The sequence below is a fragment of the Salvia hispanica genome, chromosome 4 (assembly GCF_029641045.1).
Source record: "Salvia hispanica isolate PSC_SH4W2 chromosome 4, Shi_PSC_v1, whole genome shotgun sequence".
NCBI classification, from domain to species: domain Eukaryota; kingdom Viridiplantae; phylum Streptophyta; class Magnoliopsida; order Lamiales; family Lamiaceae; genus Salvia; species Salvia hispanica.
In genome coordinates this window covers 8,786,295-8,814,074 of record NC_142695.1, presented here as the reverse complement: position 1 = coordinate 8,814,074, position 27,780 = coordinate 8,786,295, and the positions used below count along the sequence as shown (strand labels likewise).

General features: G+C 37.0%; 4 protein-coding genes across 8 annotated transcripts; 1 reads left to right on the top strand and 3 right to left on the bottom strand.

Moving 5' to 3' along the window:
* Nucleotides 1-1,826: 1,826 nt before the first annotated feature.
* LOC125194222 (putative E3 ubiquitin-protein ligase RF298) lies at nucleotides 1,827-6,110 on the bottom strand. Of its 3 annotated transcripts, none has more exons than XM_048092331.2 (3): nucleotides 5,821-6,110; nucleotides 3,176-5,351; nucleotides 1,827-2,679 (listed from the first exon to the last, which is right to left on the bottom strand). In XM_048092331.2, exons 2-3 carry the CDS (start codon nucleotides 5,342-5,344, stop codon nucleotides 2,131-2,133), a joined length of 2,718 nt encoding a protein of 905 aa, XP_047948288.1. In that variant the 5' UTR covers nucleotides 5,345-5,351; nucleotides 5,821-6,110; the 3' UTR covers nucleotides 1,827-2,130. The 3 variants fall into 3 exon arrangements, with proteins under 3 accessions (XP_047948288.1, XP_047948289.1, XP_047948287.1); XM_048092332.2 differs by having other exon boundaries at nucleotides 3,176-5,346; nucleotides 5,918-6,110; XM_048092330.2 differs by having other exon boundaries at nucleotides 5,918-6,109.
* Nucleotides 6,111-7,121: 1,011 nt separating this feature from the next.
* LOC125196471 (Cox19-like CHCH family protein) lies at nucleotides 7,122-9,880 on the top strand. 3 transcript variants are annotated; one of them, XM_048094999.2, is made up of 5 exons: nucleotides 7,172-7,317; nucleotides 8,926-9,122; nucleotides 9,195-9,240; nucleotides 9,371-9,418; nucleotides 9,572-9,880. In XM_048094999.2, exons 2-4 carry the CDS (start codon nucleotides 8,976-8,978, stop codon nucleotides 9,412-9,414), a joined length of 237 nt encoding a protein of 78 aa, XP_047950956.1. In that variant the 5' UTR covers nucleotides 7,172-7,317; nucleotides 8,926-8,975; the 3' UTR covers nucleotides 9,415-9,418; nucleotides 9,572-9,880. The 3 variants fall into 3 exon arrangements, with proteins under 3 accessions (XP_047950957.1, XP_047950956.1, XP_047950955.1); XM_048095000.1 differs by lacking the exon at nucleotides 9,572-9,880 and having other exon boundaries at nucleotides 7,122-7,241; nucleotides 9,371-9,555; XM_048094998.2 differs by lacking the exon at nucleotides 9,572-9,880 and having other exon boundaries at nucleotides 9,371-9,555.
* A 173-nt stretch (nucleotides 9,881-10,053) lies between these two features.
* Nucleotides 10,054-12,110, bottom strand: LOC125196470 (putative protein phosphatase 2C 35). The gene is made up of 2 exons (XM_048094996.2): nucleotides 10,911-12,110; nucleotides 10,054-10,288 (listed from the first exon to the last, which is right to left on the bottom strand). The coding sequence occupies exons 1-2, from the start codon at nucleotides 11,805-11,807 to the stop codon at nucleotides 10,151-10,153; spliced, it is 1,035 nt and encodes a 344-aa protein (XP_047950953.1). The 5' UTR covers nucleotides 11,808-12,110; the 3' UTR covers nucleotides 10,054-10,150.
* Nucleotides 12,111-19,921: 7,811 nt separating this feature from the next.
* Nucleotides 19,922-21,491, bottom strand: BUD2 (Adenosylmethionine decarboxylase family protein). Its single transcript, XM_048091225.2, has one exon. The coding sequence runs from the start codon at nucleotides 21,402-21,404 to the stop codon at nucleotides 20,403-20,405; it is 1,002 nt and encodes a 333-aa protein (XP_047947182.2). The 5' UTR covers nucleotides 21,405-21,491; the 3' UTR covers nucleotides 19,922-20,402.
* Between the last annotated feature and the right edge of the window lie 6,289 nt (nucleotides 21,492-27,780).

Below are 27,780 nucleotides of genomic sequence, written 5' to 3'. Positions count from 1 at the left end.
AAATCAAGTGTTTAACTGGGTCTGGACCTACTCCATCGATGCTGGAAGATACTATTTGACCAAAAATGTTACGACACGTGGATAAGTGTTGTACACATAGAGAAGAGTTGTGTAAGCCCATCTTTCTAATCTATACACGAATAATATTTGCCTTCAATAATTTTTTAAAAAGTTATACGAATAATGTTATTACACTATGTTATTAGCTATTAGTGTTATTAATTATGTTTTCAGTGGAAACCCTTTTTAAAAAAAATTTATAAATTTTTTAATTTCTGATTTTTGCATGTGCGAATCATTATTTTGTATAAATTCTGAAGAATGACTTGTATCAAAATAAAAATTGAATTTGGCGCAAACACATGAGGAAATTTTTATATTAGTTCCCTCCTTGTGCACAACACATATTTTTCTAATTGACAAAATGGCACTGGTCCAATTTTAGAACTCTTAAAATAATTATTTCAGATTTTTGGATTATTATATACGGAGTATTATCTTTATAAATGCAATAATTCAAATCATTGGACTTTTGCAACCCCATTCCCCACTCCTACTAATTTGGAGCTTTCATTTAGTCTAAAATAAATAATGGAAATTTCAGCATACTCCATTCTATATAAAATTTTGGGTTCTTAAAAATAATTTTTTGTTTAAAAAAAAACCTTAGTAGTCCATTATAAAATTAAAATGTCTACTATCATAAAATTACAAAGCCATATGTTAGTTAATTGAGATAGGATTCACGTGATAGTTTTGAATAACGGTAAAGTTACAAATTATGCATAGCACTTTTTGCTTAATATTTATTGAATCAATTACAAGTTGATCGCGAGGTTTCTTTTTTAGTTATAATGCATTCACACAAATTAATTTTAATTCCTCCAGGTGTAGTTGGATTTAATTTGTCTTGTCTGGAAGCAATTTTTAAATGCATGAAAGAATTAGTAGATAAGTCGTTACCTTATAAGATATGTATCTATGCAAATTTCAATGATTGTACATTTAGAACTAAGAAGTGTTAACTCACACTAGTATTTTGATAATACTTTCACATAACATAGAAATTATTAAAAAAACCCATGTATTCCACGGGTGTAAAACTGTTCTTATGAATGAATAGCAAATTATTGTGTTGTAACATCTTGGTATTTCTTAGGCACATTATATGCTAACAAAGGTTTGAAACATCGATAAATTATCAAATAAATAGGTGTTGCCATATTCATTTTTGCACATGGTTATTTTTGCCATTCTAGTAATTGTCCATACTGCAAACATATGAAATTTAATATAACTAGACTGTATTCAGACAGTAGAATTTGAAAAACTGCAAGTTTACTAATATGCAGAAAAAATGCTACTATTAGAAAGGTTTCCGAAATTGCGATGCCACACATTCGCATATGGAACATTTCATAGTTACAATTTTTGAACAAAAAGGTTTCCAAAATTTTAAAACATAAATTAAAAGATAAATGTGTGAGTTAAAATAATACGCGCACAATATAGTATTCTTTTTATAAATAAATTAGGAAGAATTCCACAAAGGCAACCTATATGTTCCATCAAACAAAATTCAATTCAATTTTTAATTCAATTGGTATGATAGATGCTCAACAAAGACAGTCAAGAATCAAATAAGTTAGTTTAATTGACCAGAAAGATTTCCCAAAGCTACAAAATAGAATCACACCACTCTCATAAAGCTGATCAACAAAGAAATCAAGAAAGCTCTTTCACCTAAAATTATCACAGCACAAAAAATCCATAGTATATATGAGACCATGAACAAACAAAGTTCAGACAACAAATCAACAACAAAATTTAAAGCCAAAACTATCTCCACTTGAGTTTATAAATATGTTCTTAAACAGAATTACATGTACCGGCAGACATAAGAATCGCAGCACGCTATTATTCGAAAAAGGAAACAAAAAATAAAAATAGGGTAACAAGCATATACAAACCAGACTCAAACACAAGCCATTTGGTTTTTTTCTCTTCTTGTTTGTGTTTTTTCCCTTTTCTTTTTGTAGGGGTTGTATCCACACATCCAATGTTTATTGTAAATCAGTCCAACACATATATATTATTAGCAAACTCATCTTTATCTGCAATATTAAAACTTTAAGGGAGAGCATAACGTACACAGACACGTCGCAGGATTGGGCCTCTGCAGGATGGGCAGTCCTTCATTCCCTGCTTCTCGTGGAGCTCGTTGCACATTGTACACACCACCTGATGTGCGCAAGGGAGGAAGACCACAGACATCTCCTCAGAGAGGCACATCACACATTCCCTCTCACGCTTCACACCTCCGTTCTTGGAGAAGCCATGGAGATCTGTGGCTGCCACCATCTTGGAGATGTAAGAGATTGCGGAGTCTTTCAGAAGCTCTGTGTCTCTGAAGTCGGTCAGTTTGTTGGCATAGCTTCCGTCTACACCTCTTCTAAGGGCAGCTATCTTGGACGAGTCGGTCTTTAACCTCAGCTGGGAAATTTCTTTTTCGAGCGTTGCTATATCATCTTTATACTTCTGTAGATTGTTTTCAGCTCTTGATTTGATCATATCCTCCTTGGATTGTGTGGAGACTTCAATTTGTTCTCTCTCTTTTTTCAATGAACTGACTTGTGTAAGCAGTTCACACTTCGCCTGCTCCTCCTGATTCAGTTTGGCCTGTAATTGTCATCATATTCACATGATCAGATTAGACGGAGATGGAAACTAAAGATTTTGACAACAATTAGCTGTTAGCCCTTAGCTCCATCTTCCAAGAAGACCAACATATATTTATACCATTATCATGGCCATGTTTCTCATTGAGTCCACAGTCAGATATTTTATCAAATACTATGTAGTTCCCATTATAATGGGATCTTTCATTTCGACTCCCTGAAGACACTAACGTAGGTACTCCAAGTGTGAGGCATAACAATAAGGTGCAACTCAAAATACATCATGGTGTCAAAACAGTTTACTCCATAACTAACTTTAGCTGTTTAGTCACAGGAATCCCAGTCAAATATATCAACACGAACATACAAAGGAGCATACCGAAAGACGTGGCAACAACACATGGACTTCTAGTTAGATAGAAGTCGAAAAATCACATATCCTATCAGATGAATCAACATCAATAATGATTTTACACTAGAATTATGGCTGCATATACCTCAACTTGATCATGCACATCTGTAGCCTGCTTTAGTTTCTGCTGCATCTGTGTCAATTTCAATTTCTCAGCAGAGAGCTCCTCTTGAAAAACGTTCTTCTGCTTCTCCCATGACTGAAACTTCATCAGGGTCTTCTTCTCCCTCTTTGACACTTCTTGGCAGCTTGCAGCCGACTCTGCAGCACGTACCTTAGCAGCTTCCATTTCCCGCCTTAATGCAGAATTCTCAACATTAAGCCGGCGAACAGCAGCATTAGCTCGCTCTACTTGGCCGCTTGCTTTGCATAGAGCACTCTCCATCTCCGAAAGTTTTTTCATGGTGTTCTCTTCTAACGTTTGCTTTTCCTTTTTCAGCCTCTCCACTTCCTCCTTCTCCTGCTTAAGTGTTTTAAGCTCCGCTTTGTCCTTACCAAGTCTTCTTGCAGCTTGCATGACCTTCTGATTCGCCCACTCCGTCCATTCTTGGAGCTGATTTTGCAATTCCTTCAATCTTGGGTACAGCTTCATAATCATCTCATCTTTCCTGTCCTGGGGGCCCCACTGGCCAAGAGACTTATTACTTGACAAGCCAAGATAGCTACAATTGGCCGCCTCAATGTTGTAGCTTATTGGCATTGGATTCGCGATGCTTTTGGCAGGGAAAGATAGAGAAAGCTCTGTATCAGCAACCGGTAAAGAAGGGGAGGCGTTCACTGGAACCAAAGGTAAGGCAGATGAGATACTCGATTTAGGCAACAAAGATTGATCATTAGCTTCCAACCCAAACGTTGGAGCTGAAGTAAATGCTGTAGTTGTTGGAAGATTGCGACTCACATTATCTGGAGTGACATCAAATCCAACTCCCTTGTTATTAATCTTGAGCGGGCCATTCTTGGCATTTATGCCTGCAGACTCTGCCACACCCTTAAGTTTCTTATCCAAGACTAGGCCACTAAAACTGCTAAGCTTACCAGATCTAGAAGCACCTTTAGAGCCGTACGTGCGGTAGTGTTTCTCAAAATGCATTGACTTTTGACGTAATATATACTCCCTTTTCGTAATCGCAGAAACTTTCCTACTGCCAAAAAATTTCTCCTCAGCAACTGTAGACACTCCTGATGCAGTGAAAGGTTTTTCACTAGCATTAGATGCAGAATTGTGAGAATCTTTATCTTGAGCAAGTCCGTTCGAAACAAGGGAAGTTTTTAGCTTCGAGTTAGGACCACTAGTTATCTTAGGCGTCTCAGACTGGAAGCTATGATCACCGTGAACCGAAGCCAGGTGAGCTGCTTCAGATGGACAACTATGATCATGCGGAATTGAAGCATCTGGCTTACAAGGAACTAAATTGTTATATTCAGAGCTTTTGAGCTCTGATCTCAACTGAGATTGAGCAGAAACGGAGGGGTTCATATTTGAACTCGCATCACCAACAAAACTATCACCGTCCAGGGAACAAGCGTGCGACACATTCATATCACATATCAACAGACACCACATTGCATCCCCGGTGCTAAAGAAAGGTCTGACCTCTCTTAGAAGGCAAACGAGCTCTGCCAATATATACTTCTTCATCTGCTGCAAATCCTCGAAATAGTGCTCCTTAGAAGGATCGATTTCTTGCCCACTTCTAAGGAATCCTAGTGTGTTTTCCACTATATTTGATACAATGTCCTTGCATCCGTACCAAAGGCCAGACCTCAAAATCGCCCTAGTAGCAACTTCTTCACTGTAACCACTAGCAATTATTTTCTTTACAGCACTCTTGAAAATTGTATCCAAATTGCTCAAAACGAGCTCTTCCAGCTCGGATTCTGTAAGGTCACTCCAATCAGCATCACGGAACTCATCCGCTGATACCTCTATATCCTCTCTAGGCCGGCTCAGGCCTATCTCAGACATCCCCACAGCGCAAGACAGTCCAAGGTCGAGTTTCAAACTATGATCTGAACTATCTTGGTTTATGCAACACATATCACACCCATTCATATGCCCCTGACTCTCATACTTCTCTGCTGAGAATTCAAAACTGGTGCATTCATTTGAAGGTAAAGGGATGGCCTTATTAGGATCAGCCAAAGGGGGATCAGCCCGGAATTTCCTCTTATTCCTACTTCCCTTTTCTTGAACCGTCATTACCGGCATTTGACTGGAAGTACTGCCACAAGCCTTTGCAACCATTGACGCCATATCTAATCTGCACAACAAATGTTTTTAGCACTTTGCCAATCCAATCATTCCATCACCTCTCAAATATTTACATCTTGACTATAAATATAACATTAAAAAACAGGTCCGATGCTAAAAATAATCGAAGAATAAGCTAACAAACAAGAATTCAATCATCATTACATAAGCAAAGAAGCTCAATCAATATAGATTCGCTACCGTTCAATCCAAAACCAACAACATAAATTCAGAACCAAATTAATCAGGTAAAGCAAATTCTTACAGACTATGCCACTGTTTCCACTCACTAAACAAAATCACCAAAAAAAGAAACAAAACCATCTGCATCAATAGACACATCAATAACATAAAAAACAAGATTGCAGCCCAGAAACAACAGCTCAATAGTCAATGCAAATTAATATCATCCCCAATTCAACACAATCGCATAGATCAATAGAATCGAAATTGGGGAAAGCCCACATCAAGATCATCACCACAAAAAGATTCAATTTTTATGCATATCGTGGAGATCCCAGAAAACAGTGAGATTCTTTTATAATTCTTGGGATGTTTTGCATCATCGATTCGTACCGATTGCAGCTTATGAAATTAGAGGGATCAAACCATGGACAAATCTAAGAGCATGGGATGTAACTGGAGAGATTATGGACAGTTGTGTTTGTTTTCCTTTTCTCTGTTTTTTGTCTGTAGAATAAATAAGAATAAAAAGTTCTATCAAGCTCAAGAGAAATTGCTCTCTCTCTCTTCTCCACTTTATTTTTAGGAAAGAAAAGATTGTCTTTTTTAATTTTCTTTATTTTTTGCTCTAATTTACACTGGCTTGGTTAAGGTGCTGGCATTCGCACGTGGCTCGCGTTCAGCTATGTACGCGTGTGAATTTGATGTACCCAGGGGTATAATGGGAAATATGCACATTACTCTCATTTTAACGACCGGATCCCTGCTGTGGAATTGATACGTCGCCGTTTTGTCTCAAAATTTTTTTTAGTACAAACTTAACTCTTTCCAAATAGCAATACATAATTAGATACCGCACTAAGTCACTAACTAACTAATCCATATTTTATTTTAACAAAAAAATTATCAAATGTTAGAAAGTCGTTATGTATTTAAATTTATAAATCTCATTTGTACTATTACACTAAAAGTTAATTTTAAAAAATAATTGAAACTCCCTTAGTATTATTCTTTAAATTATTTTTGGAGTAATTTAAGAGATAATTGTCATTTTTTTTATTGACTTCTTGATGCTCTCATAAATTTCAAAATTAAAATATAAATCATAATTTTTAATTTTTTCATAATGCATAAAATTGAAGTTATATTCCTTCCGTCCCAACTAAGTTGAGTCGTATTCCATTTTGAAATGTCTTAATTAAGTTGAGTCATTTTATTTTTTGACAAAAAATAAAACATCACTCACTCATACTTTATTCTATCAGTTAATTTACTCTATCTTTATCTTTCTTACTTTAATTTTGGATTATGAAATTAACTTTACCATCATGAGATAATTGAAAAAACTGAAATGTTAGTGTATTAATTAAAGTGTTAAAGACTTAAAGTTATGAAATTGGTCATAAGTCAACGAATAACTATAATTTAATAACCATTATCATTAAATTTTAAATATAAAATGAGTTTTCAAATTTGATACTTTTTTAGTCCAAAACAAATTATAGAAAAAAAATTAATTACTAAAAATGAATATCAACAAATTATTAGTACTTTATATAAGTAAATTCACTGATCAATAAATTTGTAAACAATTCTAATTTTATAAGCGGTGTGGATGGTGGAGTAGTGCAATATGTATGTACGAATATAAAATTTGAAACAAAACGTAGACGTATTACTACCACAGCAGAGTAGGGAATCCAGCCCTAACGCATAGGTAAACTTTTCAGTCTTAAAATGTTTTTGAAGAAACTACAAAATTCGCTAGACGTGAACTGCAGAATTTGCTACTGGTATAGTTTTCATAGCGAGCACTTCTTTAATTTTTGTGTGTTTTCCATATATTCAGTTTTCTTATTGGATACTTTGTTAATTTAGAATGTTCTTAATTATTTGTAATGTTTCAGCAAATTCTTGAAATCAGATTATTAGTGCATTTCGCTTTCAATTTACTTCCGATTATTTTTTTCCCGTGGTTGTGTGGAGCTAGAAATCTCTTGTGACAGATTAGGCTCAGTTTTCGTTTACTGAAATTAGGGACTCGACTATTCATTAAATTAGGGCTCGAATTGCAAATTGATATGCTAGGGTTCTAAATACTGAGTAGTCTGAATAAAGAGTGCTCATATTTTTGCTTCATTTTACTTTATTGCTGATTGTTACTGACTATTTGGATGTGAAATGATGGGAGTATTTCTTGCTTTATGCATCTGAAGCTGCAAGTCCAGCTCGAATAACAGTTGCCAAAAAAATTGGCAAGCCAATCGAATTTTGCAGCCAAGCTTGAGCCTGCTAGTAATCAGCTTGGTTTAGTTCGTGCATAGCCTAAGCCTACTTATACTCGATTTATGATTGATCCCATTCTCCGATTTCTAAAGGTGGCATTTCTTCGAGTATGCGTGCTGCAAATGTTGGTATAATTGATAACAATCTAGTGTCAAGATAACTTAAAGAGACACCATGTGTTTCTATTAAAGAGAGTCAAGAGACCCACATGTTTCTGTTTTCTAAAGCATTTTGTTTGTAGTTGAGCCATTATAAATCAAACAACTCAAAAATGAGTTTTGGGTCATAAAGAGTGGGATGGAAGGGCTATTAACAAGGTAGAGTTATATGGTTTGTTCAACCTAGGTTGCCACTAATCAATGTACTTGCAGTCTTCAATTAGATCAAAGAATGTGTTCAATGAGTTTTGAAATTTTTAAGATATAGATCGTAAAATTTTGTTGGGAAATGGAAATTCCAATGCAGGTATAACTATATGTGTGTGTGTGTGTGACGTTTGCTTTGGTTGTCTTAGTATTTATTTTACTGGTTGTGAAGAACTAAAGAAATGACACCTGGTCTGTTTCAATACCTTGAGATTTTGTTTTGGTGGGTGCTAATTATGATTTGGAATTGGAGACTCAATCTGGATAAAGTTTAGTGTATATCAGCTTAGTTTCTGTTAGGTTATATGATCCATTTTTGCATATTGTTTACGTTATATGCTTTTCTGTAAAAGCCTCAAGGGAAGTGTAAAAAATTCAATCAAGGTATAGATCTTCTTGTGAAATGAGTTGGGTGGTGAAGGTCTATGACGGGATGTCGTTTCGGTTTTGGGTGTTTTTTTTAGAAATCATTACGTTTCTGTTGTTCAAGGAGCTCTTATGGAATGGGTTAATACTGTTGTTAGTTGGGTAGCTGTAGCTCGATGTTTGGCCTAGCTTTTTGTATGCTTTAAGGTAGCCATAACAAATTTGGGATTTTTTTCAAATTTAATTTTGGGGTCTTTTCAGATCCAGCTGGAATGTTGGATAACCATAAACTATAAAGTATTTTTCCTGTCTTAATCAGATTTCTGAGGAAGAAATGTTTAGTGTTGAGTTATTCTAATTTTTTGAATTATTCTTTTTTTCCAGGGAAAGCTAGAAAAGAAACTTTCGGCCTTGTGAAAGGGTCATTTACTGACATGGACCCACCGGAAAAATCCAGCTCGAGTCCGGGCTCAAGCAAACCACTCTCACGGCCACCAGAATTACATCAAAGTGATGCAGATGAGGACGATGAGAATGTCAAGCAACTTGGAGAATGCTCCTCTGTGTACTTAGCTCTACAGGTATGTGTGTGTGTGTGGCAGCTTAAACCCAATAACCATCCTTAAATACTTATGTTCGAGTTATTTTTGCAGGATTGTCTTGTCAATTCCAACAGGAATTGGAAATCTTGTCAAAAAGGTATCATTATTTGTAGTTATTTTTCAGCAAAACTGTTGCCAGTCTATGTTTTAGTTAAGTGAAACTCTGATGCAGTGTTTCTCTTGGTATCTTTGGCTATTGTTTTAGTCTTTATTTTTTTTTGTTGCAGAAGTTCAACTCCTAAAAGCATGCAATGGTGGAAGAAATAACTGAGCAGGTGCTGATGGTGTTCGATTTCTTAGACTAAATAATAGAGATATGGAATATATGGAAAGCCAAGATTGTATCTTTGTTAAAGAAAAACTTTTTGGTTGGCTTGACCGTTTATTTAATAACTGAAATCATGTTTGGTTACTCTTTCCTTACACAGCAATACTCTCTCTCGCTCTCTCCTTCCCATGTTCACTATCGGCAAGAGGCTGCCGCTTTAAGAACTCAGAGCCCTCCTCCCTCAAAGTCACTTACAACAGCCCAGTTAAGAGTTAAGAAGATGAATGCCGTCGCCAAGCATAGTTGCAGCCTTTCCAAGTGATTTTATAACATGATTTGATGAATGGCAAGTACTGGCAAAATAACATAGTACGAGAGTAACAGCAGTTGTCAAGGGCCTGTGTTTTTTTTAACAATTTATTCTATCTATCTGAATCAAATGGATTTCGAGAGCTTTCAGTTATGGTCATCAATGGCTTCTAAACACATGTATATTGCAATTCCAGAAAAAATCCAAGAGGCAAATGAAATAATGCTTCCAAATCAATAAGGCTCAAATAGATTAGTGGTAGATGACAGCAGTTGCTATTTGGACATTTACTTTCTAGCATTTACTAACACGTAGAACCAATGCTATAGGACTTGGATAAGAATAATTTACATTTCTCACAATCAGCCAAAACATTTCCCCGACTAACCAAAGCAAATCTGGTATTAAGAATGAAGAAAGCCAGTGATTTTATACAGTATTCAAGTCTTTAATGTGTACAATGATCATTGTTATATCATCCGTTCGACTTTCATGCTCTAACCACAGCTTGGACGATTCACCGGTAATGGCAGAGCAAGCTTCTCTCGGATCCGTATATTTGTCAACCTGCACGGATGGGATAGACAGGCGAACATCATATAATAGACCAACAACCACTCTAGTCAGCTGTTTACGTCTCTAATTACAGTAGCAGCCATCACGATGCAACTAACACTATAAGTTCAATTGCAATAATCCATTATAGAAATTAAAACCAGATTCATCTGATATTAATCCTTTACTCTACAAGCCATAGCAATCAAATATTTTCATTTTCCAGATTATGTTAAAAAAAAAATGTCCCACCTATTGGTAACTATAGGATACATAATCTAGTTAGTAGTTGCTATGTATCCAGCATGCCAAGAATGAATGAGTGTGAAATGCTATTAGATGTAAAACCAACATTTTGTAGGAAAAAGCAGAGGTGACATATTTCATTTACGAAAAAATCAAAACGTTTAACTGCACACGCATTAATTGGTCGCGACGCATAATAATATACTCCGAGTGGCTGTAAGCAAAGGCTAAAACAAGTAGTATTATGTAAAGATTTCTCAAACAGAGCCTAGTGTTTTGCATATATGACTGTAAAGATGGCATGTTTTGGCAATCAATAGACTTCGATATTATGATGCAGATCAACAATGAGAAATAAGTGGCAAAGCTATATACAGCAGCAGCATACCATGTCAACAATTGTCTGGCTGGATAGGAATTCAAAAACTCCATCACTCGCAACGACAAAGAAAGGATGGCTAGACGATGTAAGCTGCAGTGTAGCAACCTCTGGATCAGCAATAACACCTATCTTCTCCGCCATGTTATCACCAACACTCCGTGTGAATGCAGTCCCAGGATACATCCCATTCTGCACCCACAGCCTCGGAGGATCATTCCCATCGGTCTCCTCATCCCCCCACGACTGAATCCTAGGATCCTTAAGCCCTTCCACCTGATCAACGCTCAAAACCCGAGCCCCGCACAGCTTCACCCTCTCGCACTCATCCTTCCTAAACGGTGTCTGGTCATACGACAAATCATGTGCAACGACCTGATCCCCTTCCCTAACAGCCAAAACTGCCCTTGAATCACCCACGTTCGCCACATACAACTTATCCCCAATCACAAGAGCAGTAATGGCTGTAGTGCCACTCATCGAATCATCAAACTCACTATCGTGAAGCGCCTCATTAGTCGCTAGAAAAGCATTGCTATAAGCCCTAACCGGATCATCCAACAATGCAGCATCATTCGACAACATCTCAACGAGCCTATCCCTAACGAAATTCGAGCACTGCGTGCCACACAAACCATGACCATCAAACACACCAAAGAAGTGCACATTGGGATTACCCTGAATATTAGTCCTCACACAAAAACTATCTTGGTTTTCCTTATCAGGGGTTTCAGGATAATAACCACGCTGGCTAATCACAGAGTAAGACAGCTTGAAATCATGAGAAGGAACGTCAACAACATCAAGAAACGAACTTGCAACAACATGAGCATTCTGACCCTCCTCGTTTTCTCCGTCAGACGATGCCGCGTAATTCCGGCAGCATTTCGACTGAATACAACCCATTTTCCACCGGAAAGCCCTGATAAAAACTTAGGCTTGAAGAGGGCAACTAAACCCACAAATAAAAATCAAGACTTTTGGAAGAAATTCAAAAGAGTTTCCCGCATATTTAGAGAGAAACCCCCAAATGGCAGTTTCTTAGAATTGAATTAGCTTGAATTGTTAAGCTAACGGAAAAGAAGGGTTCTGACCAATATAGAATTAATATTTTTCAAAGCGGAGAAAATCTCCCAATCAAGAACCAATCAACAAGAAATGATCGGAGAGAGAAAGAATTGTTTTGAGTTGACAAGGTGAAGAAGACCCGTGCTTGCAGAAAAAGGGCAATAGTGTAAGAAATAAGAATCAAATCAACCTTAATTTAGAGCACTCCCAATGGTCTCCCTTATTTCTCCCTAACTCCTGCCACATCAGCGCCACATCAGCACCAAAATTTATCCCCAGTTTTTAGCCAACTTTTAGCCAACCTCTGCAATGGTTTCTCCCTTATTTCTCCCTAACTCAACATTTCATTTTTTCATCATCACTAATTTAATTATTTTATTTTAATATATAATAAAGCTAGCTTATTTAATTTATAAGTACAAAACAAATAATAGTAATAAAGTTCGTTGTATTAAACACGGGTACACATTACAACGAAGAAAATTAAAAAAAAAAAAAGTACACGAATGGAAAAAAAATCAAAAAAAAAATTCAAAGAAAAAAAAAATCAAGGGCGGTGGGCGCGGTTTCTATTTGCCCACAATTCTTCGATGATATCGTGTTGTAGTGCTTGATGGGCCTCCTTCTGGTGTATGTCCATGAACGCCTGGAACCGTTCATGTTCGTTGTGCGGTACACCCTGGCAGGCGGACTCGGTTGAGACACCGTGACTCGATGATGCAACACTTGGGTCGTTGGTGACGTCGAGGACGCCTTCGTGTTCATCTTCGATGATCATGTTATGCATGATGATGCACGCATACATGATATCGGCAATATCCCCCTGGTAGAAAAAGCGCGTCGGGCCCTTTACCAGTGCAAATCGCGATTGGAGCACCCCAAATGCCTTCTCCACATCCTTGCGCGCAGACTCTTGCGCTCGGGCAAAATACCTTCTTCTATCTCCGAGTGGGCATCTGATCGTCTTCAGAAACACGGGCCATTGCGGATAGATGCCGTCAGCCAGGTAGTACCCCATGTTATGCACATTGCCATTGGCCGTGAATTCGATGGAGGGGCCTAACCCGTTGATCCGCTCGTTGAAAAGGGGCGAGGAATTGAGAACATTTAGGTCGTTGTTCGACCCGGCTATACCAAAATAAGCATGCCAAATCCAAAGCCGTTGGTCGGCAACGGCTTCAAGAATGATGGTGGGATGCGTACCTTTGTAGCCGGTAGTGAACTGGCCTCGCCACGCGGTTGGGCAGTTCTTCCACTGCCAGTGCATACAGTCGATGCTGCCGAGCATCCCCGGAAAGCCGTGGGTCCTCCAGTGCCAATCCAGTAGGAACTGGCAGTCAGCTGCGTCCGGCGAGCGAAGGTAGTGCTCCCCAAATATCTCTCGCACGCCCTGACAGAAATTCTTCAGGCACTCGTTGCCAGTCGTCTCGCCGCAGTGCAGATACTCATCGAACATGTCGGCGGACCCTCCGTATGCCAACTGCCGGATGGCAACAGTGCATTTCTGTAGGGGCGATAGTCCGGGCTTCCCTGCTGCGTCTCGCTGGAGCCGGAACTCGGGGTAACGCGCGGACAACGCATTAACAATGCGCAGGAAGAGGGAGCGGCGCATTCTGAACCGGCGACGAAATACATCTGCCGGATAACGTGGTTCCTCCGCGAAATAATCGGCGAACAGCCGATCGTGCGCACCAGTGTGGTCGCGAGGGATGTATCGGCGCCGCCGGCGGATTGGCCGTTGGGGGGGTGGCTGCTGCATTCGAGCGATCTCGCTTTGTATGCGGCGGGAGATATAGTTGTTGATTGGGTTGTTGGCGAAACCCGCTACATCCCATCCGGTGGGAGCGGGAGGTACCTCTTCTTCGGAAGAAGAATGTGATATTTCCTTGTCGGACTGAGCACGAGACGATGAATCAGAACTCATTTAATAAAGATGGAGAGAAAAAAGATTGAAAATTTGTGTGAATGAAGTTTGTGGGTGATGAATGGAGGAAGAGGATGAAATATTTATAGGGGTGGAATTTAGAATATGACCGTTGAAGGAAAAAAAAAAAAAAAAAATTTGATCATCGCCGGATTATCGCCGAACAGCTCCCCACAGTGGCCGGCGATGATCCGGCGATTTTTCGGCGTTAAAACGCCGCTTGGCGTAAATTCGGTAGGAAATTCGCCGAAAAATCGCCGACTCACTCCCAATGGCCGGCGATAAGTCGGCGATATCCGGCGAAAAATCGCCGGATTATCGCCGTCGCCATTGGGAGTGCTCTTACAAGCAAAAGGCACCAATTTTATTCAGTTTTATTTTGTGCTTATCGCAGCAAACATAAATTGCTAAGTTATCAGTGAAATGAGAATTGAAGGAAGAGAAGGTGGTGGGGCTTGTGCAGAAAGAGAATGTGGTTTTTGCTTTGCCTCAGATATCAAAATCAATGGACATTACAACATGTATTTCAAGATTTTTAGTTTACTGATTAATACAGTACTTCTATTAAATTACTCTGCGGCTTATTCTTCAGAATTTAAATTTAAAATCGAAATTTTTTGGAGGTTAGTGTACATGCTCAAATTTAAAATGAAATTAAGGATTTTATGTGTATTTATTATATCTCTAATCATTTATATCAAATTCAAATTTATTTTGGTAAATATCACATTAAATAGAAATTTTTTATCATTCATATTTTGAATTATTTTTTATTTTACATTTTATATTTTTAGATCGCCATTTTTCAAACTTTGAATTGTATCTCAACAAAAAGTCAGTAGCTCGTGATTTTGCTAGGCATCTATTAGGTGGAGGACTTGTGTTTTACATCGTGGCTGATGGCTGTGGTCTTGATCGTTGATTTTAATTGATTGTTTTATACATATAATAGTGTTGTCCTAAGTCAAAATGATTATGGGGATATAAAATTAAGACGAATCTTATTTTATATACTGGAGTGAACTGAATAAAAGGGCCCTAACTTTTCAGCTTGTTGCACTATTGACCCCTAACAAAAAAAATCCCACCATATGGATCTAACAAAATATAAAATCACAAACCAGGTTTTTTCGGACAATAACATCCTTATGCCCTGAAAGGGTATTCTCGCCTATTTACCGACGCCGCCTGTGTAGAGCTGTCTGCATACACCTGCAACATGCAGTTTGACTGACATCCACCCAATGATGTGACTGAAATGTCATGTCTTCCCTCCTCTCTCTCCCTTGAAAATAGACAGAAGTTTGGCGTCCCACAAGCTACCTAGTGTGTACCTGAATTGATATTCTATAAAAATTAAATCACATATTTTTTACTTCCCTCCTATTCACTTTCACTTGTAGTCATTTTCGCTCTCTCATCCTACTCCACTCCCGTTTGGTGCTGTGATTTTAGACTTTATATGTTATATTTGTTTGTTTAATTTTGCTATTTATATAATTTTCTAATAACCCTAACAGAGGAGCATCCTGAGAGGTTTTCCGAATAGGAGAGGACGACGGAGGTGGAATTGGCGACGTGCTTCCTCAAGGAAGGGTGGAATAACAAGCGATCGAAATTGGAATCGCCGGAGAAGAAGTCGTCGTTGAGGGTTCCAACGCGGGAGAGGTGGAGGAAGGCACGGCGGCGACTGCGGAGCGGGGGTGGTGGTTGTGGTGGAGATGGGAGGAGGCGGAGAAATCGAGGAGGGAGAGGAGGGATTTCAAGGAGGGGCCGTTGTCGATGAGGGAGGAGAGGTAATAGAAGGCGCTTTGGACATTGGAGCGGAAGGTGAGGAGGAGAGAGGAGAGGAAGACGAAGGTGAGGAGGTGGGAATAGAACAATGATGAGGAGTGGCGGAGGATTTGCGCGGTGGTGGTGTGGCAGAGGAGCGGCGGCGGATCGCGGTGGCCGTCCATGGCGGAGGAGGGTTTCTGGATTTGGGGACTTTCGATCTTCAATTTGGGGATTTTGAAATTAAAACAAAAACAAAAGAAAATAGGTAGCTCACTATCTCTCTCTAAAGAGCTTGATTTGCTTTAGTTGGAATTTTATACTAGTAAAATAAATGTTGATTTGTTTTTTTTTCCTTTTTGGAAATAATATATTTCTATTAATTGTGACAATACTAGTATTATGGTTGCTTATTTTAAATAATTTTAGCTGTTGTTGGTAGTTAATGGATTGACATTTGAGAATGTCGAGGTCTTACTTTAGCTAAAAATATTAAAATAAGAATATTAGTAGGTTTTTGACTGATAATTATTATTGTACTATAAAATAATGAATTAATTTGTGAGAGGGCAAAGGTTTTGCTGGCAAATTTTTATATAGCAAGACAACAAATTCAAATTCAAGTCACTATTAACGCATAAATTAATGATTTTCATATTTCGATGGAAACAGGTAGGTGATTCAAATAGCTTGTTTGATTTTTGACATCTCTTACACATCAGCTTGTAGTCAAAGTGTAGGTTTGCAGAATTCTGCAGGTTTGAAGGATAACTAGACTAAATTGTCCTTCAAGCCATATTTGGGCATTTTCGTCCGAAAAATGGCAAAATGTGCAAAGTTTGTGATTTTATATTTTGTCAGACCCCTATGGTGGGATTTTTTTTGTTAGGGATCAACGGTGCAACAAGCCAAAAAGTTAGGGCCCTTTTATGCAGTTCACTCTATATACCAAGCTATTATCTTATAAGTACAGATTGATTAACTTATTCAAATAATAATATTTTTTCTGATAAAATGGTACTACTATGAACCAAAAAAAGAGTAGAATAACATCTGAGCTAGGGAAATAAGACAATGTCCACATTTAGATCTACTTATCTACATTGAATTGCTAAGATATTGAATCTTGACGTACTTAACGAAGTTTCTTAGGGTTTTCCAGTGTCAAACTTGTTAACTTTGTTGTCCCCAAAAGCATCTATATGTGGTTAGATTTAAGGGTCAAGTACTACTGTTCCACATGTTATTGCATGCCTTCTGTCTTCTGGTGCTATGCAACTTTCCATAGATGTGGTTAGATTTAAGGGTCAAGTACTACTGTTCCACATGTTATTGCATGCCTTCTGTCTTCTGGTGCTATGCAACTTTCCTTGATATGAGAATCGCTCCTCGTGTGAGTTGGCAAAAGCAGTAGAGAGGTTAATAATGTTTGAGGCCGGCCAAAAGCCTCGAGTTCGAGTCTTCCGTGGCGCGGCCTTTAAATTTATGCTCATTTAACCAATTAAAAAAATAAAATTCTCTCCACAAAGAAGCTTTTGGCATCCTCGTGTATATATATATGCTTCACCCGCAATGGAAGATACTCTCTCTCTCTCTCACTTTCATGCTAACTTGTTTCTTGTCACTAGTACATCTCGTGCAAGGAACGCCAACTTGTTCGTTGTTACAAGTATACATGCAAAATTGATAAAATTGGAAAGAGTTGAAGAAAACACTTGTTAGTGAAGAATATGGTCTACAAATATCTCATTAAAGAAATTTAACAAAAGTAAAATAAGACAAATTTTTATGGACAATCTAAACTAGCAAAAAAAAAAAAAAAAACAAATAAGTGGAGTATTATTTTAATTGAAATTATTTTTATTTTTATATCATCAGTTTCTTATTTCTCCCCTTTTAATTTACACTTGCTAGTATCAGACATGGCCACGGTTCAAAAACCGCCGGTTCCGGTTCGTCGAATGCTTGAACCGTAACCGGCCCGGATACCAGTTATCCGGTTCCGGTTTAACCGCCGGTTCCGGTTACTAACCGCCGTTTTTTTAGCGGTTCCGACGGTTCTGGGCCGATTCCGGTTCTTATTTTTTTTATTTAAATCTTATTAAAACTTTTAAATTCTATAGTAAAATCCAAAGAGACTTTGAAAACGGTCGAAAACCGCCGGTTTTCTGACCGAACCGCCGGTTTGTGTCAGAAAATCGCCGGTTTCTGACCGAAAACCGGCGGTTTCCGACACCTTTTCAGACCCTACGCTGCAACCCTACGCCTACGCCTGCAACCCTAGCCCTGAACCGTCGGGAACCGGCGGTTTTGTGTCAGAAACCGGCGGTTTTCCAACACAAACCGGCATTTTTTCGACTGTTTTCAGCCCTACGCCTGCAACCTTAGGAACCTACCGGCGACGGCTACATTTTCCCGGTTAACCTCGGTTAACCGCCGGTTCCGGTTTTATATTTTTTGAACCGTAACCGGCCCGTTATAAACCCTAAACCGGATTTCGAACCGGGACCGTCGTCCGATTCCGACCCGCCGGTTGGGAACCGGCGGTCCGGTTGGGTTTGGCCACCTCTAGGCCTAGTATACTCCTTTTTAGCTTTAAAAAAGGTTAGGTGTTTTCACATAACTGCGCATGCACAAATTGATCACGGCATTGGGCTTGGGCTTTCTCCGTTAGCTCACCCGATAGCTAGCCCATATATAGGCCCAAATGGTAACAAGAGAGTAGAGTACCCAATTTGTAAAACGGTTAAGAGTATTAGTTAGAAATAGATGCTACTACTACTTTTTATTAATCATTTTATGCGCATGCCTTCGATTATTCATATTGAAAAACTGCAGGCCATTTTTTATTTAATCATGTTTTATTCTACTATACAATGTTTGACCTTTAATAATAAACTATTATAATTATAAATTATACGAAGACCAAATGTCTATAATACTAGTCAACAGAATATGTTCTTATTCGATTTTCAATCGATATCAAACTTCAGTGATCTCTTTGACTATTTAATCATCTTCTTTACAAATAATTTTCAACTTACTCTTTAAAAATTATGATTAAAAGTTTCCTTTGTCCTCAATTATTAATTTTGTATAATTATAAATAAAATTATTTCTCTATTATTTTTTGGCATTCATAATTTATTAATTTATCCAATACAATAATCAATGCATCAATCCAAACACAATCCAAATATATACATAATTGTTAGAATGAAAGAAAATAAATTTGAATTATGTTAAAGAAATATATAGACATTATGTGATATAAATATCTAAACATTATCTAAATTTAATATATTATATAGTAGAAATTTAGATACTTATCTTGATTTTAATAGAAAAAAATCTAGACTTTTACATGGAATATAAAAAAAAATAGAATAGAAAATTCTAGAATATATATGAAAAATACCTTTATATGAGTGTGAACTAATGAAGGGTTGATATGAAATAAACAACTAAAGCAATGAATTATATCAAACTAATGATGAACCAAAAAATAAGTTTACAATAAAATAAAAACATTAACTAAACATGTACATGTTGAACTAAACACATGTAAGCATTAAACTAATTTGCATTTGTGCTTAAACAAAAAAATAAGTTTACAACAAAATCACAATTAACTACAAAGTGAACTAATGAGATCCCTTAGGATGAACTCGAATTACACAGGACACCAATGAGATCCCTATGAGCTATAATTTCTTTCTGTGTGATCGATAATATAACACCTTTTCGAATGTATTACTTACTCTCTCTGATAACAATAGCAAGTACATTGAATATACAAATTATCGTTGTTATATACATATCTGGAACATAGAAATAAATCGGTGAAAATTGCGAAACAAAATTTGGAGTAAATATGGATGAAAATAGTAAGAAAGTTTTTAATTAAAATACCCTTATTCAGTTATTTCTTAATTGAATGTGTAAAATTATTTTATTCTTTAGATTAGCTTGGATGAATATGACGTGTGAGCAAAATTTATTCTCTAATTATACATTTAAAATATAGTTATGCACTGATAATTCATTACATTTATAAACAATATCTAGATATAGTTAAACTTCACCTTTCAAATAATTATTTCTCGAATAGTTTTTGGCATCATAATTTACTTAGTTCACTGAGCCACATCATTTTTAGGAATATATATAGTCAATGGTAGTAAATGGACTAGTCCTCTCCACGCCTAGCGGCTATGATAAAATTAAACTATGAAGAAGACAAAATTGAAAACCATTTGCGAAAGAGATGGTAGAAAGTTCATATAAACATGGAAAAATTACAACATATTTGGAGCACTTTTCAGAGATCCCTCCAACCCCACTAACTATGATAAATATACTCCAAATGTAAAAAAATTGTTCTAGGCGTGCCATATTTAAGTGGGGTGCAATATTATGATGAACCCAATACCATCTACTACAACCATTCCCACATCATCCTTATATCACTACAATTTTTCCATTTTAAATTTTTTTTTGAACATTTTTCTTCTAGATAAAGTCAACCCCACATTTGATTCTCATCATCCATGCAATGACATCAATTAGCATGCATAATCAATATTCATGTTTCCTAAATCCCACCACCCAACCCCTTAATTAAAAAAGGAGTAAAAGAGGAAAAAAAAGAAAAGAAAAAGAATTCCACCTAATCTTTTCATACACTCTTTAATTTACTCCTTTGAACTGATCATCTAGCCACCTCCCTCCACCGCCTACTTCCGGCGAGTCGTAAACGTTTGAAAAACGACGGTTCCGGCATCCGGGAACTCGTCGGCCGCCCGGCTCCTGACCCTCAGCCCTAACGGCTCGAGGGCCTTCGCCACCCCTCTCCACGCCTCCTCCCGCCCGGTGGTGGACACCGACATCGCCCCCGGGCGGAAGATCTTGACCACCTTCTGCAGCGCCTCGACAAACTCCTCCCGGCTTCCGTAGACCGACTCGAAGCTGGCGTAGCTGAACCCGTCCTCGGGGGTGACGTGGACAGTCGAGTAGCGGCTGCCGTCGATCCCGTTCATGGAGTAGCCGCACGGGTCGAATGCGTAGTCGCAGATGAGCGCGTTCCGGTTCACGCTCCTGATCCCGGTGGCGTCCGTCATCTCCGCCCCGGCCGAGTCCCCGGTCCTGGCGTCGTTGAAGCGGCGGAAGAAGTTCCTGGCCAGGACCCGGTCGAGGTCGGTCATGCAAATCTCTACTGTGAATAGACCATTATCCTTATAATTGTCTGCGGTTGTATAACCGCAGGCGGTGAAGACGTGCCATTTGTGGGGGGATTTGGAGGTGATGACGGCGGCCTTTTTGATGGAGAGGTGTTTGGGGAGATTGTCCTCGAGGTAGAGGACTTCGTCTTTGAAGGAGGAGTGGGGGTAGGGCTGGGCGGAGGGGAAGATGAAGGAGCCGCGGGTGTACCTGCAGGCGCGGATGGTGAGGCCCAGGGTGGACGCGTGGTCCACCAATGGGCGGACGGATTGGAGGAGCTGGGTGGTCCCACATGTCTTGATGATGATCTTTGTGGGGTACACGAACAGGCTTGACTCTGACAGTACGTATGAGTCAAAGTGCGTGTTCCCCACGGCTGAGACCACCGTGCACTGCACTGCGTGCAGGACTTTCTCGATTTTGGAGAAGTCCAGGCGGCGGAGGCCCTTCTTCTCGGGCGCGCCGGAGAAGCGGAGCTCGAGCCGCTTCTCGAACCCTTCGAACCCCGAGGCTGCCATTGGATCGATCAAGAATTGAATTGATGTGTGTGTTTTGAAGAAGGGAGAGTATTGATCATGTGATACAGGAGAGTGAGTGTATATATATAGTTGGGGGGTGAAGGGGAAGAGAGAGTGAAGAGGGGGTCATGCGGGTGAGGCAACCAAAAGAGAATGATTGCAGGCATAATGAGTGCAAGATGATGGTTATTTTTGAGATTTTGTAATATCTTTTTCAAGACAATAACATGAATCTAATTTTATCCCCACGCCTACCCTGTTTTATGTATTTATATATTATGTATGTCTTGATTGAGATAATACTAATGGAGGTGGGTGTATAGTCTAAGTAGTTAGTAGTAGAATATTAATCAAATTTTGATAGTACTACAAAACAATGAGATATGGTGGGGAAAGTGCCAAAAAATATTCGAGTTTAGGCATAATTTCATGCTGCTCAAAAGGTGCACCACTACTGAGCAGAGCGCTTCACAACATTTCTAACGAGTTATCATTTGAAATCTGAACTAGCCATGCAAATTACTACCTAGCTAATGATTCAATATACATATATTTTTATTTCTGAATATTAATTCGAGGGTTGTTCTGAAAATAATACTGTAGGAAAAGTGATATTGGTGTTGATGTTTTTGTATAATAGAAGAAGAAGTGTAAAGTGAAGGGATGTAGATGATTGAATAGGGGCAAAATGATAATAGTAATATTTAGAGGAAAAGACATAATAATAGAGTTAGATGGTTCAAATGCATGATAATAATTATGAGAGTTCCTAAGCGGAGGCAGGCCTATTTCCTTGTATGGAATGCTCTCAAGTGCCCACATCCCGCCATCACTATAAACACACACACAATTTTTGGATTTTGCTTCAAGATTTCTCAAAATTGGGAATACTCTTATTTTTAATATTTATATTATACCACAGGCCAGTTGTCTGCACTTCACTTATTGGGAAATTCTACAAGTATACATCTACATTGTGCCGACAGATTACCATGATTAAATTCAATTTTTTCAGTTTAGTACTATTAATGCAAACTCAAAAATAAGTTTGTTAAGTAAGCTATGAGGTAACCAAAGTATTGAGGGGACATGAACTTTACAGTCAATCTTGACTTCCTAATTACAATCAGTTACTTACAGTGAAGCATTAGATTCAAATTTCTCTAGTTATGCTAGCAATATTATATATCTACTTTTGTGCAAGTAACTTAAAAAGATCCGAAATGGAATATAGAGCAAGTAGCTTGTAATGGAGGGAGTATATATTTATCAAAATTAATTTAGGATTATATATACGAGCATTGCACCTACCATTCAGCTATATATGAACAACATTTTACTATTAAAAATGAGGAGATATACAGTTTCGATTATTCCCCTTTCCCATTTGGTCATTTGGGACGTAATTGATCCGTGGCTTGCTTTATAATTAAGATCAACAAAAGAGATATTTTATGTTATAAATTACTTAATTAGTTAACACAATAGGTCTTTGTTATGATTAGTACATGTTGACAGTGATGATTTAAACTCAATTCCCCTAGCTTTTAAACTTTTATAAGTAATTATTGTGATAGAAAAAAATTAATTGTCAATTGATTTTAACTTGTGAGTAGTAAGTTTTGTTCTTCTAGTGTCTACCCAACAACTTACAGACATATACTTGCACATTGATGGCATAAAACCAAAGTATTAGTATCTTAATTATTGTTTCCAATTCAAGAAAGATAATGAAGGCTAATACAAAGCTAGAGTGTCTATGTATCCACCAAAAGTTTTACCCTTAGCTTTTAAGCTACTTTTAGTTCTAACTGTTAAAGAGTACTTACCTTAATCATACGAGAAGAAAGATAATCTTCATCGACTTGACAGAGTCACAAGCTTATAATAACTGGTAATTTTATCATTATATGTATGTATATGTATCATTTTATATAAGAACATATCACTTTAGGAAGATTAAACGCACTAAGATCATCTCCATCTCCAAGGGTATACTAAAACCTAAAATAGGATAAGTATATTTTAGTTCCAACACTACTCAAAAATCAATCTCATTTTTGTTTTTTTAGAAAAAAATACCTATCTTTAGGTTTACACTAAACCAAAACCTAAAAGTTTTTCAAATTTTATGAGTAAAAAAGGCATAATATAAAAAATATTCTTTTAAGTTTGAGTTTGTGTAAATGCTTGGAGTAAAATCATATTTGATGTGATATTTACACTAAAATGAGTTTAAGTTTAGTGTAAATTATTGGAGATACTCGTAAAACGCTTCCCTACAAGTAGGAATAATTTGGGGTTTACTCCACCTAATCTGCGTGAGTGTGGTGTGAGTGTATATGACTAATTATGAGGTTGAAATTGTTAGAGTTTGTATACTAGAAATCACCTTTCGAGTGATTGAATACTGTTAAAACTCTTATTTTATTTTCCAAATGAATAAACAGATTATTTTTGTCATAATGTTGTTATGCTTTACATTTAATGGATGTTTATTGCATATTTAAATGTATAAGTAACTTAACAAAGTCTAAGTCTTTGTTTTAGTAGACCGGTTGTAGGCGTCGTTCACTTTAAGGTAACACGGTCAGTTCTAAACAAAGAAAAAGAATAATTTCACAACCTAGATAGGCTTAGACTACCTATCGTGAAAGGTTGCAATGTCAGTCCGATTATTTCTAAGCCTTACTGAAATAAGATGACATTGGTGTGGTATAGCACTGAATGGATCTAACAGCGAGACAGTCTTTATGCTATCTACTGAAAGACGAGGTCTCGTAAATTATTTCTCAATCAATGTACGTTAGCATTAAGCATACGGTATTGATTATGCACTACTTTGACTTACCAAATGGTGCGGGTTTTTCGCAACCCAATAAGCCTAGTATATGGGGTAGTGGTGATTAATATCTAGCGGTGCTAGGATTGCTATTATGTTGTATCGTGCGCGAGGTGAATCTCGTTTGATAACATCCTCAAGAGAAGCTTGAAATAAGGTTTTATTATTCGGAACCTAGCTAGTTGGAGTTTAATTACTCTATGAATAATAAATAAGATTTTCTTGCTGAGTCATCTCTTGGAATAAATAAGATATTAATTAATTAAGTCCATAGCAGACAATAATTAATTAATGGATGTTTCTATCTTAAGCGCGAGAAATAAATATAAAGTAATGGAAACCCGAAGTACTTATAATTTCGGATTTGGATGGGGAGTGCAGTATTACTTATGTAGTGGCTGCTCGTAATATTCCAATTTTAAGCTTATATTAAATTGGGTTTAATTTAATTAGTAAAAAGCTAATTGGAGGAGCTCATATCCAAAGCCTTCTATAGATTCCTGTCTGAGCCCAATATGTGACTTATTATAAATAGGAGAATAAAGGAGACAGAAAATACACTTGTTTTTACTCTCAAATTTTCGGCCCCCCTACTCCTAGTAGAGGTCGAATTTTTCTCCTCCGTGAGAAAGGATTTCTGTCTTCTCTATTTAAGTCCTAGTGCACTGGTGAGATCAGTCCACCCTGATATCAGTTCACAGTCCGAGAACCAGTCAGAAGATCTGTGGTTTTGTACTAAAAGATCTTCACGTGGAGAAGGCGCTAGCCATCTTCGATTCTTTAGAGAATCATCAAGGTATAATGGCTAAACCTTAGAAAAGCGTGTTTTAGGTTTCAATTAATTTAAAACATGTTATTATTTGAGTTATGAGCATGATACATGTGATAATTACGCGAATAGAATTTGTCTAAATAATCCGCTAAATAGATCTGAATTATTTGTTAATGATTTATGTGAGCGCTTCCGCTGCCAGTTCCTTCAGAAATTTCAAAATAAATGCATTTTGAATAATTTAATTCTTAATAACATATATGTCTTCAACTGCCAAAATTTGTATATTAAGGAATTGGGAAATTTTATTATCATTATCTCTTACTCCCTTCGTTCCATAGTAATAGAGTCATTTTGTAATTTTAGTACGCTTAATAGAGTCATTTTCCTTTTTAGTAAAAGTCAACACATTTTTACACACCTACTTTATTCTCTCTTACTTTATTCTCTCTCCATCTCTCTACCTTTTTCATTTTTCACTTTACTCTCCCTTTACTTAACACACCTTACACAATTTTTCTTAATCTCCGTGCTGAAAAAAAACGCCTCCATTACTATGGAACGGATGAAGTGTTATTTATTGTAAACTGAAAAGATTAAGAACTCGCATTAAGATAATTGGTAATATGAAAATTCTGACAATATTTCAAATGTAGGTTTAAATTCACATAGATGTTTGTGATAAAAAAAAGTTGCAAATTTTTTTCTCTTCTTTCCTTCAAATTGTCATTCTCATATATGATCTTTTCCCTATATTTATATATCTCCTATCCGAAGCTGAATTTTGCCCTCATATAAAATAAGTTCTCCCATCTTTAATCATGTTTGATGACACTGTTGGTGCAAACATTTACTTAAACAAATCAGCAATCCTCCATTTCTCAAATTTGTAAATCAATGTAACCAAAACATTATAACCACCCGTCGCAGATCATGATCAGTCAAACTAGGGAAGAATAGGTAAAACGTCGCCGATAATTAAAATAATCAATAAATTAATCAATAGATCAACCAAAATGTTACAATATAACATCATCGACAACTTTAGATATTTGTAACCTCTTGAATTTGCTAAAACCTTAATAAATAAATAACGTTTAAACTATAGCTTAATGTAACTCTTTCGAATTTCATCGTAAACAATTGCTAAATTTATTATTGTGAATTTTTAGTGCAATATTAGAGGTAGTACAAGTAAAATTGTCTAAATTTTAGGACACTTATTAAGAAGAAAGAAAGTACTATATTATTGGAGGATGGCTATTAATGAGAAGGGGGTGTATAAGATAAAAGAGAATAAAAGAAAAGAGTTGGATAATCAATGATTAAAAATTGTGAGTTTGAGAATCGAAGAAATAAAAATGATTTATAGTAAGAATTGAAATGATATTCACAATGCATGTATGCATCATAGTTAATCGTATGGTGGGTTGGCATACACCATAATGACCACGCGAACCACCAAACTCCATATACCAATACATACCCGCACGGATCCGTGTGTGTGTGTGGGTTTTTTAGGAATTGGTCAACCACTTTTTTGAGCTTCGAGGGATAAAGGGGATGTAATTTTTGAGCAAAATCTTACTTTAAAAGAATAGCAAAATCTCAACTTTTTACATCAAAAGGTCAAATTCAAATCTTTCCCAACAGAATAAAAAAACACAAGTTTGAATAGGGATAAGTAGAAGGGACCTCAAAGCATAAACAAAAGTGTATGTTTGGAACAACAAGATATATATTGAGCATCAAGATATATATTGATGTGTAGTGCCACTTGATAAGAAGGTTCTTGTATGTTTTATCATCTCTAGTGTGGAGTATATATTATGGGATTTATTTTTTTTATAAGGACATGCCGGATATTGTCACAATATATATGGAACGTATATATGTGATCGATTCTCAACATTAAAAAATGTAAAATGTTTTTGAGAAAGTTGATGTGAGGGTACAAGACCAAAAGCCACGGCGATATAAATAATCACACGTCGATTTTTAGAGTCGAAAAAAATGTACGTATGGGTATTTTTGCAACAATACCCACCACCAGGCACCGGGATCAGTCGTAAATGGAAATAATTTTTTAACATAATATTCTTATTTTTTTCATAAAATACATTTTATATTTTGACTTATATACCTTAATATATTTGAAAAGAGATAAATCAAAAATATGAAAACCAAATTAAATTGAATCTCCTTATCTAAAAGGTTATCCAAGTTCACATACTATTACTCATAGATATATAAAATTTTGGGACACAAAAAATCCAATGATAGAGGTAAACCTAACGAGTATGTGCACCCGACAAAGTCCCATGTAACTAAACACAATCTAGTATATGTGCCCTACCACAGTGACATCTATCCAAAATTACATCTAATTTTACAAACATGAAGTCCCCACCCAAAAAAGACATTATTAATTTAATTAGCTCGACAAATCCATAATTTCAGAAGGTTACAACTCACTTTAGCCGCCAAACATGCTTGCATGCGCACATACATGTGAATATGTATATACACAGACATGTGGTGATGTGGAAAAGGATTATATTTCATCCATTTGTAGAAAGTAAGAAATTAGATAATTGGTTATTTTATGTTGAGTTTTGAGCACTAAGAGAGTGTGAGTGCTACTGTACCATGCGCACAAAAATATTGCATTAGAGGTGCCCACCACTTTTTTGTCTTTGAGTTTAATTGTTTTGCCACTAATTATTAACTAGGTAAATGGGAGGTCGAACTAGATCATTAAT